General features: G+C 35.8%; 1 protein-coding gene across 4 annotated transcripts; it reads right to left on the bottom strand.

Annotated features, from left to right (window-relative positions):
- Positions 1–974: 974 nt before the first annotated feature.
- Positions 975–13,215, bottom strand: LOC110847809 (long-chain-fatty-acid--CoA ligase ACSBG2). Of its 4 annotated transcripts, none has more exons than XM_022094850.2 (24): positions 13,192–13,215; positions 6,762–7,007; positions 6,300–6,480; positions 5,944–6,085; positions 5,789–5,851; positions 5,596–5,697; positions 5,499–5,531; positions 5,367–5,404; positions 5,218–5,291; positions 5,039–5,111; positions 4,799–4,950; positions 4,681–4,705; positions 4,400–4,600; positions 4,265–4,320; positions 4,069–4,145; positions 3,957–3,991; positions 3,813–3,884; positions 3,636–3,711; positions 3,218–3,534; positions 3,109–3,141; positions 2,961–3,034; positions 2,729–2,869; positions 2,496–2,616; positions 975–1,525 (listed from the first exon to the last, which is right to left on the bottom strand). In XM_022094850.2, exons 2-24 carry the CDS (start codon positions 6,993–6,995, stop codon positions 1,452–1,454), a joined length of 2,394 nt encoding a protein of 797 aa, XP_021950542.1. In that variant the 5' UTR covers positions 6,996–7,007; positions 13,192–13,215; the 3' UTR covers positions 975–1,451. The 4 variants fall into 4 exon arrangements, with proteins under 4 accessions (XP_021950542.1, XP_021950533.1, XP_021950517.1 ...); XM_022094841.2 differs by lacking the exon at positions 13,192–13,215 and adding an exon at positions 11,826–12,823; XM_022094825.2 differs by lacking the exon at positions 13,192–13,215 and adding an exon at positions 9,643–9,873.
- Positions 13,216–18,381: the final 5,166 nt, after the last annotated feature.

The raw sequence follows: 18,381 nt of genomic DNA on the forward strand, positions 1-18,381 counted from the left end.
ATTTGCCTTGTTTCAACATTAATTTCGACATACGGACTTGTTTTTTAAACGTTTCAGACGATTTAAAGATTTTAATTGTAGGGGTGTGAGACAGACACAGCTAATGCCTTATTAAACAAGGTATCCGCCCCAAGTGGTGGGGGGGGGGTAAGCCAATGTTTTGCACTTTTGACCTAGGAAAAGAGTTATTGTAGGTCGTACTATAACATGAGGTCCTAAAAATTTGTGTCGCTTTTTTCGGAAAATGAAGCAACGTGCACTGGTCTTCCTCCCCCTCAAGATGCACTTCCTGCCTCCTCACCCTTGTCAATTACGGTACGGTGGAGAGAGAGAGAGAGGTCCGACTAAACTCATTAGTTGAGATCGGATCGGGGGTGATGCCGATGACTTGACTCAAAGCGCTGATAAACCTTTTGATTTGTATTTGTTTGTCATGACTTTTTTCACACGGATGGTGGATCGGAAAACTGCACGATGGAATTGCATATATATACCATTACTCGTATACTCTACATTGATGACTTGCACATTGTTTTCAAATGATAAATCCCTGCAGGTTTTCATCAGTCATCAAGTTTAGCATTAAGCGTTTACGACAGGCACAAGGAGGAAGCGTAAGGAGAAAGTATGTAAAATTTGATGTCAAAGTAAATGACCATTAGGCGTACATATATTGTGTTCCAACTTCCAGGCAACTGTTCGAGGTGGGTGGGTCGTCTATCAGATCTGTTCTGTCAGCCAAGACCACACATTGTCAGTATCCGAATCCCATTTCACTCTTGTAATCTTGAACCTTCATCACCCAAAACAGCTTACATTTCCGAAGCTAATAAATATAATAAAGCCTTCCCTTCAGAAAAAGGAGAAATGAGAAAATATTTGAAAGTAAAACTATACACAATACGTATGCAGTGTTGAAATATGTGTCATTTTAGCAATGAATGAAAAGAATAATGTTAAATGAAACGAGAAAGTTAAATATGGCAAGTCATTTATTTTTCTGTATTTCTTTGATACAAGATCATGTAAAGCCACAAAATTGACTAAGTATATTATATATTAATATCTGAAGGTGATCTTGAACAACTATCTAAATAATAACAAATATCGTAAACTTATTAGGTTATTTTAACATCTACCGTTTGCGCCGTATTTTAGTTTAGCCTAAATTCCTTCCAATACCTTAATTATAAACTCAGATCTATTTAGTATAATTTATTTAATTAGGTTGCAATATTAGCTTTGTAATTCGCATTCGGCACTCTTTACCCAATGCAATGGTACGACACACGTACAATAAGTACACAAAACAACAATACGTAGACGGTATATAACAACAAGACTGGAGAAAATGACGTAGAGCTACTAGGACTGTCAACATACTACCTGCTACATATTCTGCAAGTCTGTGTTAACTATCACTAAATTGTACAATTGATCTTAACATATACTTAATTGTACAAGCTGGAGATGGTGTCTGAATATTTGTCGTAAACTGTTTGGCGTTTCAGCTTCAATGTGGGTCCTAATGAAATAATAATAAAAAAGTCCATATTAGTTAATACATCACTTAACACGGATATAGAAAGTTCATTTCATTCCATTTCTATGCTTCGCTTTGTCGGCAGTGCCAGGATAATCCATTGAACTCTTTTTTAGATTGTGAATTTTACGTTTATTGCTCCTACTTGAAACACTATTTACTGTTGCAAATGTACTGGAATGAGAATATTATTCTTCCAATACAGTTGTTGACCAATTTTAACTAAACTGACTCATTTATGTTTATGATTACTACTGCTGAGAGTTCCCATTATACCCTACTTTCCACAAATCCTTTATATACCAAACTAAATATATGTTTGAAGGACCAGTATTATTTCATTTACGTCGAAAAATTAGCATCTAAAATACTCTTCTTTTATAAATGGAAAACCTACAGTTACTGATTTATTAAAAATGATAAACTGAACTATTTGAGACACAATTTACTATTAACAGGGACAATAAAGCAGATGTCTCACAGTAAAAAAAACACACTCTTATTATACTTGAATAACAAGGTTTGAACAAGATTGCCAATCTTTATTACTCTGTCTCTTGATACCAATTACCTACAACTATAATTCAAACTTCTGAGTTGACCTGATAAGACTTGTCTTGTCTAATCTACAACAAAAATGGGAGAAAAGGCAAGTGAACTGGTCAGATCCATTCCTTCTGCTCCATATTACTTGTTCACAACGTACAAACATTGCTTTTGAAGAATGGCTCGTGAGAAATACAATTTTCCTGTCAATTTTCCTGATATAGTTTTACCCAATTTTCGTTGAAACGAAAACGGTATGACTAACGACAAGTGTACTTATTTTATGCTCTCCAACTCTGTATAATATACGGCATCGTGAGAATATTTTTTGTAGAAATGGAAATGAGATGAACGCACAAGTAAATATATTGACCCTAACAGAATCAAGTAAAAGAAAGAGACCTACCTAGTTCTCCTCCAAACGTAGAAAAGTCTCTGGGGAGAATTGTCCATTTTTGGATTTTCTGAGCTTGGGATGGGGCTTTCTTGTTGGCTGCGTCAATTCCTGCTTGAATTGCTTGCACCAACTATAGTAAAGTTTAATATTGTTAAAATCAAGTTAAATATTAATTACAACTTGGAGAATAGAATGATAAGCATATATAGCCGATTCAAATTTTAGCATTATGTATGTTGTACCTGCTGGTTATTCTTCTCATAGAGCTCTTGCATAACATCTTGAACAGTTTCACAATTACAGTCGGCATTTTTCTTTAACCAATCTTTTGTCACTGGTAACAATTTGTCCAAAGGTTCTTGGGTTTCTTTATCAACATCAGTCTGTACAAAAGAGAAAAAAAACAAATTCATTACAAAACATTTTTATTATTAGTAAACCAGTGTCAGATAGAACGTGAAATTAAAATGTTACCTTAAGAGTGAGAAGAATAGAGAGGAACTTGAGGCGATCCCCAAGGAGGACTGCTTGACTAACAATAGGAAGGGCTGAAAGGTTATTAAAATTTAGTTAGTACATAACTCGTTTATTATCAATCAAGTTACGGGAAATGAAATAGTACCTGTCTTCACATTATCTTCAATAGGTACGGGAGCTGAAATAGCCGTAAAGCAGATTTATTATAATAAAATCATGAAATAATCAAATCTAGTAGAAAATGGCTCACTTACCAACATTTTCACCACCAGCAGTGATCAATAATTCCTTTAATCTTCCGGTAATGTACAGGAAGCCGTCGCTATCAACTTTCCCGATATCTTCTGAGTGAAGCCAACCACCATCATCAATTGCACCTATTGTTTTTTCTGGTTGATCAAGGTAACCCATGAGTACATGGCGTCCACCAATGCAAACTTCGCCGTTTCCATCAGCATCTGGATTAGATAGTCTTGTGGATGCCCCCAAAATGGTCTTGCCACAGCTGCCAAGTCTAAACATGGTCACGTCCTGTCGCTCAACTGCCATTGCATGGGGTCCGCTGCATTCACTTTTAGTTTTTATAAACAAAATAAACGTTAAGTATGTCCAAACCACTATACAAAATTCAATTTATGAATCAACAAGTGCTGTAAAATTTTTAAAAAATACCTCATTCCATAAACTTCAGTGACAACAATGTTTAAAGAGTAAAAATATTTCAAAATTTCAGGGTTGATTGGAGCAGCTGAAAAGTAAGCACACGAAAAGAAAGTAGTTAGCAAACATAATAACACAACTTTTAAGGAAGTTTTCTTAAATAATAAAATGGGCCATGTTAAATCTTACCTCCAGATAGATGCAAATCGCATCGAGTAAGTCCCAGAGCGTCTCGAATTTTGGTTAGAATAATCTTGTTGGCTAAATGAAAAAACAAATGTATCTGATTGTTTGATGCTATCAATTATAAATAAACTGAACTGAGTTACTTACCCATTTTGAAACCAAATGTTTCTGGGTCTTCAACGCTATAATTTAATTACGTACTCGTGTAAGACAAACACATTTTTAAAAATTTCGCAATTGATTTTTTTCTTCGTTTTACCCATTCATCCTCTTCATATTGTAATCCAAGCCTTTCGCTTTAGCCCAAGTGGCGATCATTTTTTTAACCCCTGTTGTCTGTAACGCAATCAAAAAGTAAAATATTAAAAGTTTGAAAATATGTGTGTATTTTGTGAATTGCACTAATTAATTGATTTCCCACGAATTAAAGCTATAAACAATGTGAAGGGACTCACCTGGCGACCGATATCCATCATCTTTTCGTACATTTTTTCCCACACTCGAGGGACAGCTAAAGAACATTAAAAGAACATTATTCATTAGACAAATGTGGAGATTTTTGATTTCGTAATAATTTTTCGATTTCTAACCTAAAAACTTGGTTGGCTTAATTTCTTTCATGGTGTCAATCAACGTTCCCTTCAAAGCATTTTTGTCAGCAAAGTATACGGTTGCAGAGCAGGTTAGTGGACAGTAGATATCGGCCATTTGTGCAGCAACGTGGCTCAGAGGCAGGAAGCTAATATATTCTTCTACAAAATCTCTAAATCCACACAACTGGGAATTAACATCTGTAATTGATAATATCTCGTTAGTCATCTTGAACACCAGGATGTTTAAGGGTCAGATGTCCAACCAAACTTCAACTTACGAGCAGTCCAAGTCATGTTATCATGCTGAAAAATAATACACGAATATTGTAAAGTTGTTGTTATTCCTATCTAACTATGTCAGAGAATAAAATTTCTTGATAACGCTCGATTATTTACCGACAGCATGACCCCCTTCGGATTTCCGGTCGTTCCAGAAGTATAAATAAGTGTGCAACATTGGTTAATAGCGACAGTTTTTAATCGGGCTTCTAATTCATCATCTGATTGCTGGGAACCCAACATCATCAATTTTGACCAACTATAAACTCCTGCAATAACAAATAATTAAGTATTAAATTCCAAATAATAGATAAAAAATGTAACATAAACATTGTTTGTTTGTCTTTATAATCTTACCCGGGACAGTCGGTTCACCAGTGTACTGAATTATTGCTTTAAGGTGGGGGAGTTGGTCTCGGATTTCCAAAACCTATAATTAATGAAATATGAATATAGTTTCTGTGTAATGTGTTGACAGAGGTTGGTAAAAAAGGTACTGAACAGGTCATTTTGTACCAACATTACTAGTCATGTACCTTGGCAAGCTGCTTGTCATCTTCAACAACGAAAATGTTGGCTCTGCTGTCATTTCCAACATAAGCACAAGACTCTGGAGAATAATAAACCATTGTAATTAATTGTCTCGAATTAAAACTATTTGTGGATATACGTCTTAATTTAATACCTGGAGAATTCGTTGTGTAAATTCCAGCAGCGAACCCACTATAATAATAAAGACAAACCAAAAAAAAACATTAGAATAAATAATATGCAACATCATTCACTATTGAATTCTAATTTACTGATTTTTTCTTACCCAGCAAAAATTGCACCCAAATCTGAAAGGAACCTGAAAGGTGACAAAACAAACAGTATTAGGATGGTTATATTTTTAAAATTACACTATAACAAACCATTCAGGCGTATTAAATCCAAGAATGCAAACTGCGTGGTATCTTTCCAAGCCCAGCGCAATGAACCCTTTAGCTGCTGTCCGAACGTCATTCAGGTAATCTCTGGAAAACCCAAGTAAATCACAATAAGCATCCATTTTTATTATTTTTAAGGTCACATCGCAGTACTTCGAATTGAAACAATAATACTTACGTGTATGTCCATTTTTGCCAATCCCCATTGCGCTTCACCGCCATCGCAGCTCGTTGGGGGGCTCTAGAGAAGGTTAATTTTATTTATCTCAACATTCAGTCAGATGTTCAACAGAGTCTTTTGAACATTTTTGTTTTTTGGTATGTACAACCTACCGTGCGCACGCCCTCATAAGAAGATGTGGGACTGACATTGGTTTTCTTTCGGACATTTCACCAATTCCAAGTTTGCTAATTCGTGTTGCACCATCGGGATGCCATGTGTATAATGCCTCTGATGGGAGAACTTGGTCTGGTCCTATATAAAAATACAAAGAGAAGTTTAATTAATCATACAAGTTGTATCCTAGTGTAAAAAAACTTGTGGGCGTTTAAATTGAAATAAAATCACAAGTGGCGAGACGTTAATTAAACAAATGATTAAGAGACACATGCATTACACATGCATTACAAAAGAAATGTATAATGAGATGACGCACATTTAAGAATAAACTATTCGAATAACAATTTACCTTTGTCATGAACTTTTCCGTCATATTTCCATTCCAGACTTGGGTCAACAGTGGTAGGAGTAACTTCCGAGACATTAGTGGTATCGGTGGTGTGAAACGATTTTTTATCAGAAATATCACCCGACAGGCGAACTCCGTTTGTTAATTTCTTGCTTCGCACTGGGTTTTCTCCATTTAAAATCTGCAACAACAAAATATAACTAAATTATGTAAACTCTATTGCAAATCATCTCAATAACAATTTTATGTCGCACATGTAATTCATAGTTTCTACTTTTCGAAATTGGGGAATCAGTGATATTGACAAATATATATTATTGCGAATTTGGATACCTGTACAAATATATGACTGACTTGATTATACATTGTACAATTTCAATGTCGTACTTACACGTTGTAAATTATTGCATAAAGAAATTATGAAAACATTGTCATTGTTACGGTTGTCGTTGTATTATTTACCTCTTCTCCTCCATTCAGATGTCCATTATGATATCCATTGGTGTATCCATTCTCAATGTGGTTTCCGTTCTTTTCTGAGTTTTTAATATTGTCGACTGATATACCATTTAAATGACGCCTGTTGTTCTTCACAAAACCGTTTTGGAACCGGTCATTCTCATTGGATTTCTTCAGAGGGATTCCGAATCCCGTGAGAACGGGGAGACTCTCGTCAATTTGTGCAACGGATGGCATAGTGCTTCTTTTCTGAAAGTCAAATTCACAAAAACTCTTGAATACGTTTGAGTTATAGACATATAGTTGTGACTAGGTTTTCGAACTACAATACCATGAAATGATGAAGCGTTAAGGTGATAAAAGCCGGCGAAATAATATAATACTAGAAAATGATGCCAGACCCAAGATTTGTTACCAAACCAATGAGATGACAATGACACCGACTATTTTGGAGGTCGCCAGAGACCCATTCTCCAGTCAATGACAAAGTGATGACTGAATCTTGTTCCAGGTCTAGCTCAGGATGAGACCGAAAAAAGGAATGGTATGATGCGCACAATATGCCACGAGTAAATGTACCTACTACTTTGCATTCCGTCATGTTTATCAGCTATTGGCATAAAAGAGAGACCCACCTCCTTTAATATTTATCAGGTTGACCAACTCCTAGCACCATTGACCTTGTTACATTACAAAAAGTATTGTCACAATCTCATGTTAACAACACGAGACAAAACTAAGATAGGATCATACGATGATGTGATGATGCACGAAGTAAGCATAGCTCTATATTCATCCTAATATGCGTATATTTAAAATAAACAACTTGTCCAGGCACTTCTAAAAGTCGCATTGTATGAAGGAGGATGGACACAGACGTCACAGTAGAGATTTGAGGCAGACCTCATTATGTCTGGCGTATTGGCGTTAATCGATTGGTAATAAGAAATGAAAATCGATGGAAGTTCCAACTTGGAACTTTCAAGTTTTACAGTAATATGCAAACATGCGTCTTTTGGACTGGATGACTCCCGTAGTATTCAACAACCCTCTTGAAATAAAAATCCTTGGTTTTTACCTCAGTAGTATGTAATATTTCTTAGTCATTAGAATGCGCTAACTGCAAAGGCAGCTTCAAATGTGACATTATTGTCTTTTCCGGGTGGATTTCGCATTAAACAATTCATGGTTTTAAATGGAAAAACAATTTCGGACAAAAGTAAACAACCATTCAACATTAACTTTATGGTTAATTTCCATTACCAAATAACAGAGTAACAGACATAAAATTAAACCTTTGCAATTCCCCCCTTCCCCCCAATTCCAAGTTCTACATAATTATTATGGTGCGAACAAATATCTAATGTAGCACTATGAAAATATACGCATAAAAACTGCTCATTTCCTGGTGTATTGCCCCATCCAAATCTCAACCAAAAGCTATACACTATTGCGTACATCTGTATGAATGGGATATCACAAAGAGTAAGCGTAACAAGTGTATTAACTGGCGTTTAACCACGAGGAGTCACAGGTCCAAGAGACGATTCTCATTGAAATTAAAATTATTGCTCAAAGTTCGTACGGCGTATAAATTAAGACACGAACTTTGGACCTGCCTCACAAACTCAAACAAGCTCATGCCAAAAAATTGCACCGAACATAACATACAAGTCAAGGGAATAAGCATCGTACGATCCGTTTATCTATATCCCCAACCAACCTACATATAGTTTTGCACAGCTCACACATTACAAATTTTTATATTTACAGGACTTATGCATGCAACGAGTCGACTGAATGAAGCTCAAGGTTCCAAGCTATATACCTGACACAGTCCACATAGCAAACTAAATATATAACGAAAGAGTGATTTTTAATGATACATAGATTATGTTTATAACAGCATCAGCCTTGCCGTAAGCCAAGTATGGGGTAGAGATGACGCTATTACGTTCTCATCCCATCCTATATACAAATCTATAATACGAGACATTGCTGCTTACAAGTTTTCCCTTTGCTAATTATTTGCTGATGTCATAACCAAACAACTTTATTGACATTCCTGCCTGTCTCATGATGCGAGTGCACGCACTCGGAAACTTATTCTTTATTTGTTAAATTGTAATTCCAAGAAATACCATAAATGTTATTATTTTTATTTTGTTCTTCCAAATAGGTCTGATTCTAAGGAGGAGAGACCCTCTACATGCCCCTCTCAGATCCCGATGCCTTTTGCATATGTAGTAGCCCTAGGTGAGTGAAGGATAACCCTAGAGTGGTTTGATGCCATGGCCACATTTGCGCCCGCCACACCCCCTCAAAGGTGTGAAAAACACAAAAACCGACAACTTCAAAAATTCGCCAAAAATTCAATTTTGCTCGGATTTTCATAAAATTTACATTTTTGTGATCCCAGATACTTGTGTGATCATATCCAGTAGCAATCTCAACCTTTTTGAAATTTCCGAAATTTTAGGACATTCCACTGCTCATGAATTACTCGAAAATTTTCAAAATTTCAAAAAAGTTGAGATTGCTACTGGATATGATCACACAAGTATCTGGGATCACAAAAATGTAAATTTTATGAAAATCCGAGCAAAATTGGATTTTTGGTGACAGTTGAAGTACATGAAAACAGGGCTTTTTTCGTGTTTTTTACACCTTTGAGGGGGTGTGGCAGGCGCAAATGTGGCCATGGCGTCAAACCACTCTAGGGTTATCCTACATTCATCTAGGACTATCAAATATCCAAAGGGCATCGAGATCTGAGAGGGGCATGTAGAGGGTCTCTCCTCCTAAGTACAACCTTTAATTGACAATACTATAATAACTACCCATGAATGAATGTATGATAAGATAACAATATACATGTACTGACCAGATTCCTACTCGTAGTGTCCCTCATGACCACAGAGTTTTAAGTGGTGAAAGTATTCAGTTTTTTTCAGAGATAGCACACAAGTTTTTAATTTATAATCACTCTCACAGTAAAAATGAGGTTGCAGAACAATTTTTAGTGTTTGGTCAAGAATTATATATGTATGTCCATGAAACTCAGGATTCTTCAGTTGCTAGACCCGTGTAGTCGTGCTCCTGGTGTCTAATGAAGACTGTGCTGTTCTATGATTAAAGAAGATGATCCATAACCAACAGCAAGCTGGATGAATTAGTGAATGACACATCATGCCTATTTACTACCCGTTTAGATTGCATCATGTGAAATTTAAATTTGTCTTCATAGTAAACAAACCACGTCAGCATAACACGAGTTTGGAGAAAGAAGACGAGGAGATTGCTATCGCAAAATCATAGCAAAAAAACTGCACAACGAACGAGCAACTCGCATGTTTGTTACGTCGTTACTCTGAGGAGGGGAGCTTCACCACCTGCCCCTCTCAGATCTTGATGTGCTTTGGATATGTGGTAGTGTCCTATGAGTGTACTAAAACCCTGAAGTGGTTTGACTCCATGGCCACAGTTACGCCCGCCACACCCACTCAAAGGGGCCAAAAACACGAAAAAGGCCCTGTTTTCACTTGTTCAAACCCTCGCCAAAAATTCAATTTTGCTCGGATTTTGGTAAAATTTACATTTTTGTGATCCCAGATACTTGTGCGATAATATCCAATAGATATCTCAACTTTTTTGAAATTTTGAATTTTTTCGAATAATTCATCAGCCCGAAAATGCCCGAAAATTTCGAAAATTTCAAAAAAGTTGAGATTGCTACTGGATATGATCAAACAAGTATCTGGGATTACAAAAATGTAAATTTTATCAAAATCCGATCAAAATTGGATTTTTGGTGGATTTTTGAAGTTGGTAACTTTTGTGGTTTTCATCCCTTTGAGTGGGTGTGGCGGGCGCAAATGTGGCCATGGAGTCAAACCACTTCAGGGTTATAGTACACTCATGGGACCCTACCACATATGCAAAGCACATCAAGATCTGAGAGGGGCAGGTGGTGAAGCTCTCCTCCTGAGTCAATGCTACGTAGGAAGGATCCGGTGGTCCCACTTTAAGCCCTGCCCATTTTGGCCATAATATACTGGCTGCTTATTATTATCATAGTTGGGGGGTTGACGATGATGACGATGACGACTACGTGTACCACTTACTTATAGCTTGTGATTTACACAGAATTTAGTAATGTAATGTGACAAGAATAATAAACGCATGTTTTGTGCTAAGTAAGTTGTGGATGAATCATTCATTCATTTAGTGACCTTTGTTGTGTTTATTTCTACATGCTATGAGCGGACGAATTGAAGCTCAAACTAACTAACTAATTTAACTTCAATGTTGCTTCATTTCAAAGGAGAGTATCAAATAGAATAAAATCCTGGACTTCATGGAAAAGTAAGCGAGTGGCTTCGTATCGGAACCGGTGATTGATGCAAATATTATCATTTATCACGCCATATGTGTGGCGCCGTATGGACACAAAAATGGACAGTACATAAGTGACATAAGCTACACTTGCACAAAACACAAGGATAATTTGATAAATACATTATCCAGAAGTATGAAACGAGCGAGGAAGACCAATATGAAATTGCAATTCTTCATCAACACGTGTATTTATGAGCTACATAAATATCGGCTGTTTTCATAATATCACGAAAGCAAAATGTAAGAATTTTGATTCACAGCTGACAATTTCACAACTCTGAACCTATGCATATGAACTATTACTTGCAAATAGGAAGTACAGTAAGTAGTGGTGAATGAAAGATGCAATTTGAACTCGTAACTCGTTGAAGCTGTTGAGAATATGAAAATCTCCCTCGCGCTAGCCTGACAATTCACAATTGGGAATTTGGACAGGTCATGCTAGTTCATGTGCCACACAAACCTGATTTGCCATTTGCCTGTGTCTTGTTCGTGTATGAATAATGCAATATTAGCTGCTTGATGTTTCTAGAATCTCATTCTCCCTTTACTCTAATTTTATCACTTGCAATATTTTTTTGATTGTGTGCAAAAAATAAATAACATCTAATTAAAAACACCATAACCCAATAAAGAAAAAGAGAGTAGTACGTGGAATGAAATGCTTACCGTTTTTCAAGATGTTTTTACACGAATACGAACAAAATACTTGTGATAGTTTCTTTGTTTTTGGTAGATACTCACAAAACTTTCGATTCACAATACGTAGTAGTTTTATAGCTATTATTCACTCTGTTGAAATGACTTTGCTTTGTCTGTATTTATAGCTTCGTTGCCTATTTTGACTTGATTTCAAGTATGTATGAATTTGCATAAACCCTGTTTTATCCTTATTCTCAACTTTCAAAAATGATTTTTGGAAAATCCCAGTTCAGTTAAACCAAGCTACCCGGCGAGGAGTTAACTGTTTACTAAATCCAAGCAAGACCGTCCAGTTGACTTAAGTACAAGTTGGGTCGAGTTAAAAAATCTCACGTCTATACGCTTCGCTATGTGAATTATATATATGCTCACAACTCAAATACTGCCTAGTTCTAATTATGATGGCTTATGGCTGGCGTGCCGCACTTCGCCAATGTACTAATTTTATATCTGTTTTAAAGCGTGTTGCTACCAATGTGCAGTGTCACTCACTCCTTTAGATATTCACTTCTTTCTTTCTAAGTATTGCTCCTATATAGCCGTCTTATGTTGCAGTATAATTTTGTTAAAAAAATGATGAGCGGACTTTGACTACTTATAAATGTAATTAACTAATACTGTGCACTGGAAACTGAGCAAGATTGAAGATCTTATCAAATTATACTGACGATGAACTTCTTTTCACTCTTCGTCTAACTGATATTTTTGATACTTTGGGCTTGGACTTTACAACTCGTGGTCAATCGACTACATCAGTCAGCTGAACGATCTCTAAAATGATGTGACAAATGACAACAGCGTTCAATTACTTTGATTTTCCTAAATAAATCCAATTGTTGCAAACTAGTGAACCTCACAACAGTCGATGATTGTATTGGGTTAGATTTGCCAAAAGTTAGCCATTTGATTGTGGTATAGGACAATTACCTCGTTCACCATGTAATGTATGTAAACAATCAAATATTAGAAATCTATAATGCAAGAAGAGGTACCACAGGACATCAATGGTATAATCGGCTTGCGAATTCGTTGGTCTGATTATGTTGAGAATCTTATAAAAGGTGCACTCACTCGGTTCACTTTGCTAAATTCTACTTTTTTGCACATGTGTAAATGCCGACGACCAAATGATATACGCTCAACGTTATTTTACAGCCTACATACCACCACCCAAAAACACACGAGAAGTAGTATCATAGTAGATTTTTTTGTGGCTCCTTTCATTACTATTGAACAGATGGTGCAGAAATTTTGCGACAAAACCATAGTTTAAAATATGCCTTTCAAAATTATGGAACTAAAGGTAAAAATGGAAAATGATGACGTTTATTACCTGGATATAGTTCGAGACGAACCACGTTAGGTTAAGCCGCGGAGGTAAAAAAATCTGCTCCAACTATCCTTCTACCTTTTGTACTCTAGAATTATTTCACACAAGTAAGTGAAAGAAAATTTAGGAAATTTCTAACAATCGGGTTTGATTTCCGAAAATTCTTCATCAGTGTGTGAGCGACTCCTCTATAGCCAGATCACACCACCAGCCACCGCCAGCCAATCAGAGACTCTCGCAACAAAAAGGTGATCCAGGGTCTGCTCCTCTCCCTCGTAATTTGTGGGTGGTGGTGGGGAAAATTTGTTTCGAAATTTTTTTAAAAATCATCTCTCAAAAACTTTCCCCTTATATTTGTTGTGCTTGTCTGCTATAATTTCTTGAGTCACATGTGTTTAGGTGGAGCCGCCCCAGTCTATGTCATATGCAAGTTCATTGCATCCCATGTAAACATTTGAGAACGCATATCCTTCCTCAATTTGAATGAAATGACGTGCACTGCACAGACTGCTGACTTATTAGTTTTAATTAAGGATGATGGGAATTGCGAAAAATTCTGGAAATTTTTCTGGAAAGTATGAAAAAAAGTTAGGGAGGTATAAGGCCGCATACTTGCAATTAGTTTTCAGTTCAACTACTTACTATTCATTGTGTGAATTTTTCTCGAAGATCCATCTCATTACTACAGACCTCACGTGCTAATTTGTTTGGCATCGAGTTAAAAAACTTATATGCAACAATGTAAGTTGCATATCATTTCATGCAACATTTCATGCTTGAATGGTAAGAGTGCTTTAAAGTATTCATATTGTGCAAGGCTTGTTACATTTTTCATATTTTTATGACGGCTACGTGTAATCAATCAAATACAATACTTCTAGATATACCAATTACCCGAATTTATGAAGTGGTATGTGTTTATCGGCAAGAATGCTGAGAGGTGGGAATTTTATTTTTTCGACAGTTTTTTGTCTTATACTCGCTATTGCGTAATTATGTAAGTAATGTGTATGCATGTGGCGTGGTTTGAGATCGGAATCTGCATCACGATAAATACAATTTAAAATTGATGAGGATGAACTAAATGAGAACCGCCTCACAACTTCCAAAATAAAATGGCCAGACTTTTTCCGTCTGTGATAACATTAAACGATGAAACAATAATAATAATCACCCAACAAAACTAAAACAAGGATACAAAATATATATATAATGTAATGCTAAATGTAGGCTTTATGGCCTGCGAGGAAGAACAACTTATTACCTGGTGATAATGGTATGACCATTGAACCAAATAGTGAGCCGTCCAATCGTAGCACAGCAAATAAGTCGTGTCAGGTGGGACGATGACACGTCTATAGTGCAGGTCATACTGCAGGTACGTAAGTCGAGCCAAATATTTACATAGTTCCGAGGGAATATTGTTTTATGGTTACTTTTGAATTAGGAAATAAATGTGTAATCATTGTTTTTTTATCTTACAATAAGTATAATCCACCTTTTGAAAATGGTGACATTTTGAGCTTCTTAACTCAGAACCTGCATATGCATAGTAATACTATTACAAAACTTCGTAATGATAACATTAATGTGGCTGTAGATTTCGCTGTATGAATCGATGGAGAGAATTACATGAGTTAATTGCATTTTCTTAAGCTGATTAACAAGTGCATCTCATTTAGATGCTCATTTTTTAATTCTCGGAAAAATAAACTTGAATATTTCCGTGAACAGCTTCATCTCACAACAGTTTTGCATAAAAAAGCCGATGACGGTTTCAACTTTCCGTTTCTGTCATGTTCGTTTTGTTGATTAAATTCCACGACGGAGAAAGTCGGGCTTTTGCGTTGAATCGTGAGTCATTCTCATAGTAAGCAATACAGTTTCATGATTCTCTCCATATAGACTTGGGTCATAGCTGCCCAACCTCAATGCATACATGACCCCAATATATATATATATATATATGTACAGTCTAGGTCGTCTCCCATGTCATGGAGAAAGTCATGGGTTCAACTTTGCAACTGCAACTAACTTCTGCAAGTCGGAGAATGAAGCGACCACGCCTACGCACTGTCCTATTGATTGACGTTAACATGTTCCAGCCACGCCACGTTCTTTCGTTCATTCGCATATTATTCTACGTGGAGTAGTGGTGGTACGACTGTGACTCATGGCCCGACCTGATTTCATATATCAGATAAATATTTATTGTATACGTATGTGCACTTGTTTGTTTGAACATTGGGTTCCCACGTCGAAAAGTTAATTGCTTATTACATATACATATGTACATATGTACAATTACCAGCGTTGTGCACATATGTATGATCCCTCAAAATCATTCTCTTGGGGTAGGTCAGACCAGACGACATCCTAGAAAAGTCTACGAGAACTGCTCATATAACAAATTATATATATATAAATCAGTTGCATATGAAAGCTCGAATGGCATGTCACCAATACTTAATACTAAAAATTACCAATTATTATCTATTCAATTCTATGAATCTATTCAAGTTATGGTACGGAATTACACCAATATATTGATGTAATTTATTTTATAGCTATTAAGTTGTAATCGATTTAAATAATCAAGTGTGTATGAATCCATTTCCGACATTTGACCCCAGGTCAAATACTTGGCTCAATTACCATCTTAATTTTTAACTTCAGGCTGTGCATGACATTGATTCTCTTTTCAAAACAGGGTTCGAAAAAACCCAGGGTTTTAATCAAAAATTATAAAACCCATGGGTTTTAATGGGTTTTACCATGTTAATTGGGTTTTATTTGGGTTTTAATGGGTTTTATTGGGTTTTATTGGGTTTAAATGGGTTTTATTGGGTTTTAATAGTTTTAAGTAATAATTTAACAAAAATTATTCGGAATTTGTATCTATTCGGAAATTATTTTTGTTTTACAACACTTGAAATCTGTGATGCTAAAGAATGGAGTCAATTGTTGCTTTGTTCCGAATTTTCATATATTATGATAGTAATGAAATAAACTGCTTTAGAATGAATTGAGATAACGTCTTTTAATGTATAGGAGATGTATTTAACTTTTAGAATATAGTTTTAAGGTAAAACTCGATTAAAACCCAATAAAACCCATTAAAACCCAAATAAAACCCACTTAACATGGTAAAACCCAGTGGGTTTTATTCATTTACAACCCATTAAAACCCATTAAAACCCAATAAAACCCAACCCATTAAAACCCAGGTCGGAATACCCTGTTTCAAAAACACCAAAGATTCGGCTTGTCGTTTAGCGTAAAGGGACAGAGAATTTTTATATTTTCATGACACTGGTCACTTATGTACATAGAAAGTTTATGTATGTAGCTTTCTCCAAGGTTTTCATAGGTTTTACGGGTATTTATGTTTCATAAGGACGTGAGCCTTCAATGAGCGTACCATACATGTGACGGGACCAGGAAGCAGATAATAATGTCTCCTCCATTATTGAATGGCGGCGTTATCTTGTTAAAGCGGTGAATCAGTTTTACGTTTGTCATTCGATTGATTGGGATTCGTTGTTCAGGCTGATAAATTATCATGTCACCTTTTTTTAGAGGTGTCATTCTCACCCGATAGTATGTCATCTATCCTGACGTGTTTCCAACAGGCCAACAAGTATCCTGTTTGAAAATTTAGCATGTGCGGTACCTATATCCTCAACTAATAATGTGCCAATTTACATACTACCAACTATGTATTTATTCCTAAGTGTGTAACTACTATATCCATACATACGCATTACGAATATAAAGCATATATAAAGCATGGTAAACCCATTTATGTTGTTCGGAAATTTGTTCTCAAATTCATGATGTTAACTAATAATTAAGGTATTTACGCTTTTCAATGACTATTTCGAGTGTAGTTTTATATAAATCATTATTAACGAGCAGAACGAAGCGAAGTGTACATAGTTATTGCGAACGATTTATCCGTCTGTCCGTCAGCACGATGACTTTCGAACGAATCAAGGTTTTTAGTTCTTCTATCGAGTATCGACATCTCATTATTGTAAACATAAGACGGACTTGTAGGTCAAAAGGTCACGGCACCACGGTGATGAGGTGAAAGGCCAAAAATGTTGCATTTTGTATTTTGACAGTTTTAGAGGGGGATTTCAGAAATCAGTCAGTCGCACGTACACCGTCCTGGTGCCCGTGTAAACGAGGTCAAAGGTCACAAAATGTCGAAACATCAAAAATGTCAAATTATCATAACTAGTCAAATAATGTACCTCGAGTACGGATCTAAATGCACTCCGCTTCGAGCTTATTATATCTTATTATATCTGTTGCTGGAGTTTATTAATTCAAAACAAAGACAATTGTGGTATTTTATTGGCAGCATCGACACAGTGGGATGAGAATGGGTAAAGCCCGGTCTCATGAAATTCACTCTAAACATGCCATATTCAACTGGCAAAACCCAAAAGTCATTGACAAAGATGTACCATGCTATTCATGGAGGCGTTAATAAAAAATGAGCGCAGAAGAAATTTTTTGCATTATTTGGCTAAAGTATTGTTACTGTTATTGTGTTCCCAAATCATCACGACATCATTATGCACTGAACACATACAAACATATACCACTGGATTGAATTTTCCAAGAACACGCATTGGCAAAAGTATCGTACGATCTTCATTAGGTTTTTTTTCTTTTTAATTCTTTAGATAATTCCCAGGCTCTCTTGCCTTACAGACATTACCGAATTATTTTCCAGTTAAGTATAAACACTATTAAAAATCAAATACAATGAATTCAAACCATTATATTCTTTAGTCAAATAGTTGCAAAATCATTACATAAGTCATCATACACACTTATGTACATAAGTATATAGGAATCATTATGCAACGTGATTTCATTTCTGGGATTCTTAGACATTTATTTTCACTAGCTCATATAATGTATAATATGTAGACATTGAGGAATTGTACATTATATTGTGCATTTTCTATGTAGTTAGAAATAGTTAGAATATGCAAATGGGAAATACCAATCATCATTCATATCACAGAAATTCAAGTGGAAAACTAAAGAGGGTAGGGAGCAAACTGGGAAATCACACTTCTTGATTTTTAACCACTCAACAAAACAAGTACTTACTTATTATTGAAATGAAACCCAATACCAATTAATATTGCGAGACCAAGCAAATTTTATTTG

Source organism: Folsomia candida, unplaced genomic scaffold (genome assembly GCF_002217175.1).
Source record: "Folsomia candida strain VU population unplaced genomic scaffold, ASM221717v1 Fcan01_Sc001, whole genome shotgun sequence".
Taxonomy (NCBI): domain Eukaryota; kingdom Metazoa; phylum Arthropoda; class Collembola; order Entomobryomorpha; family Isotomidae; genus Folsomia; species Folsomia candida.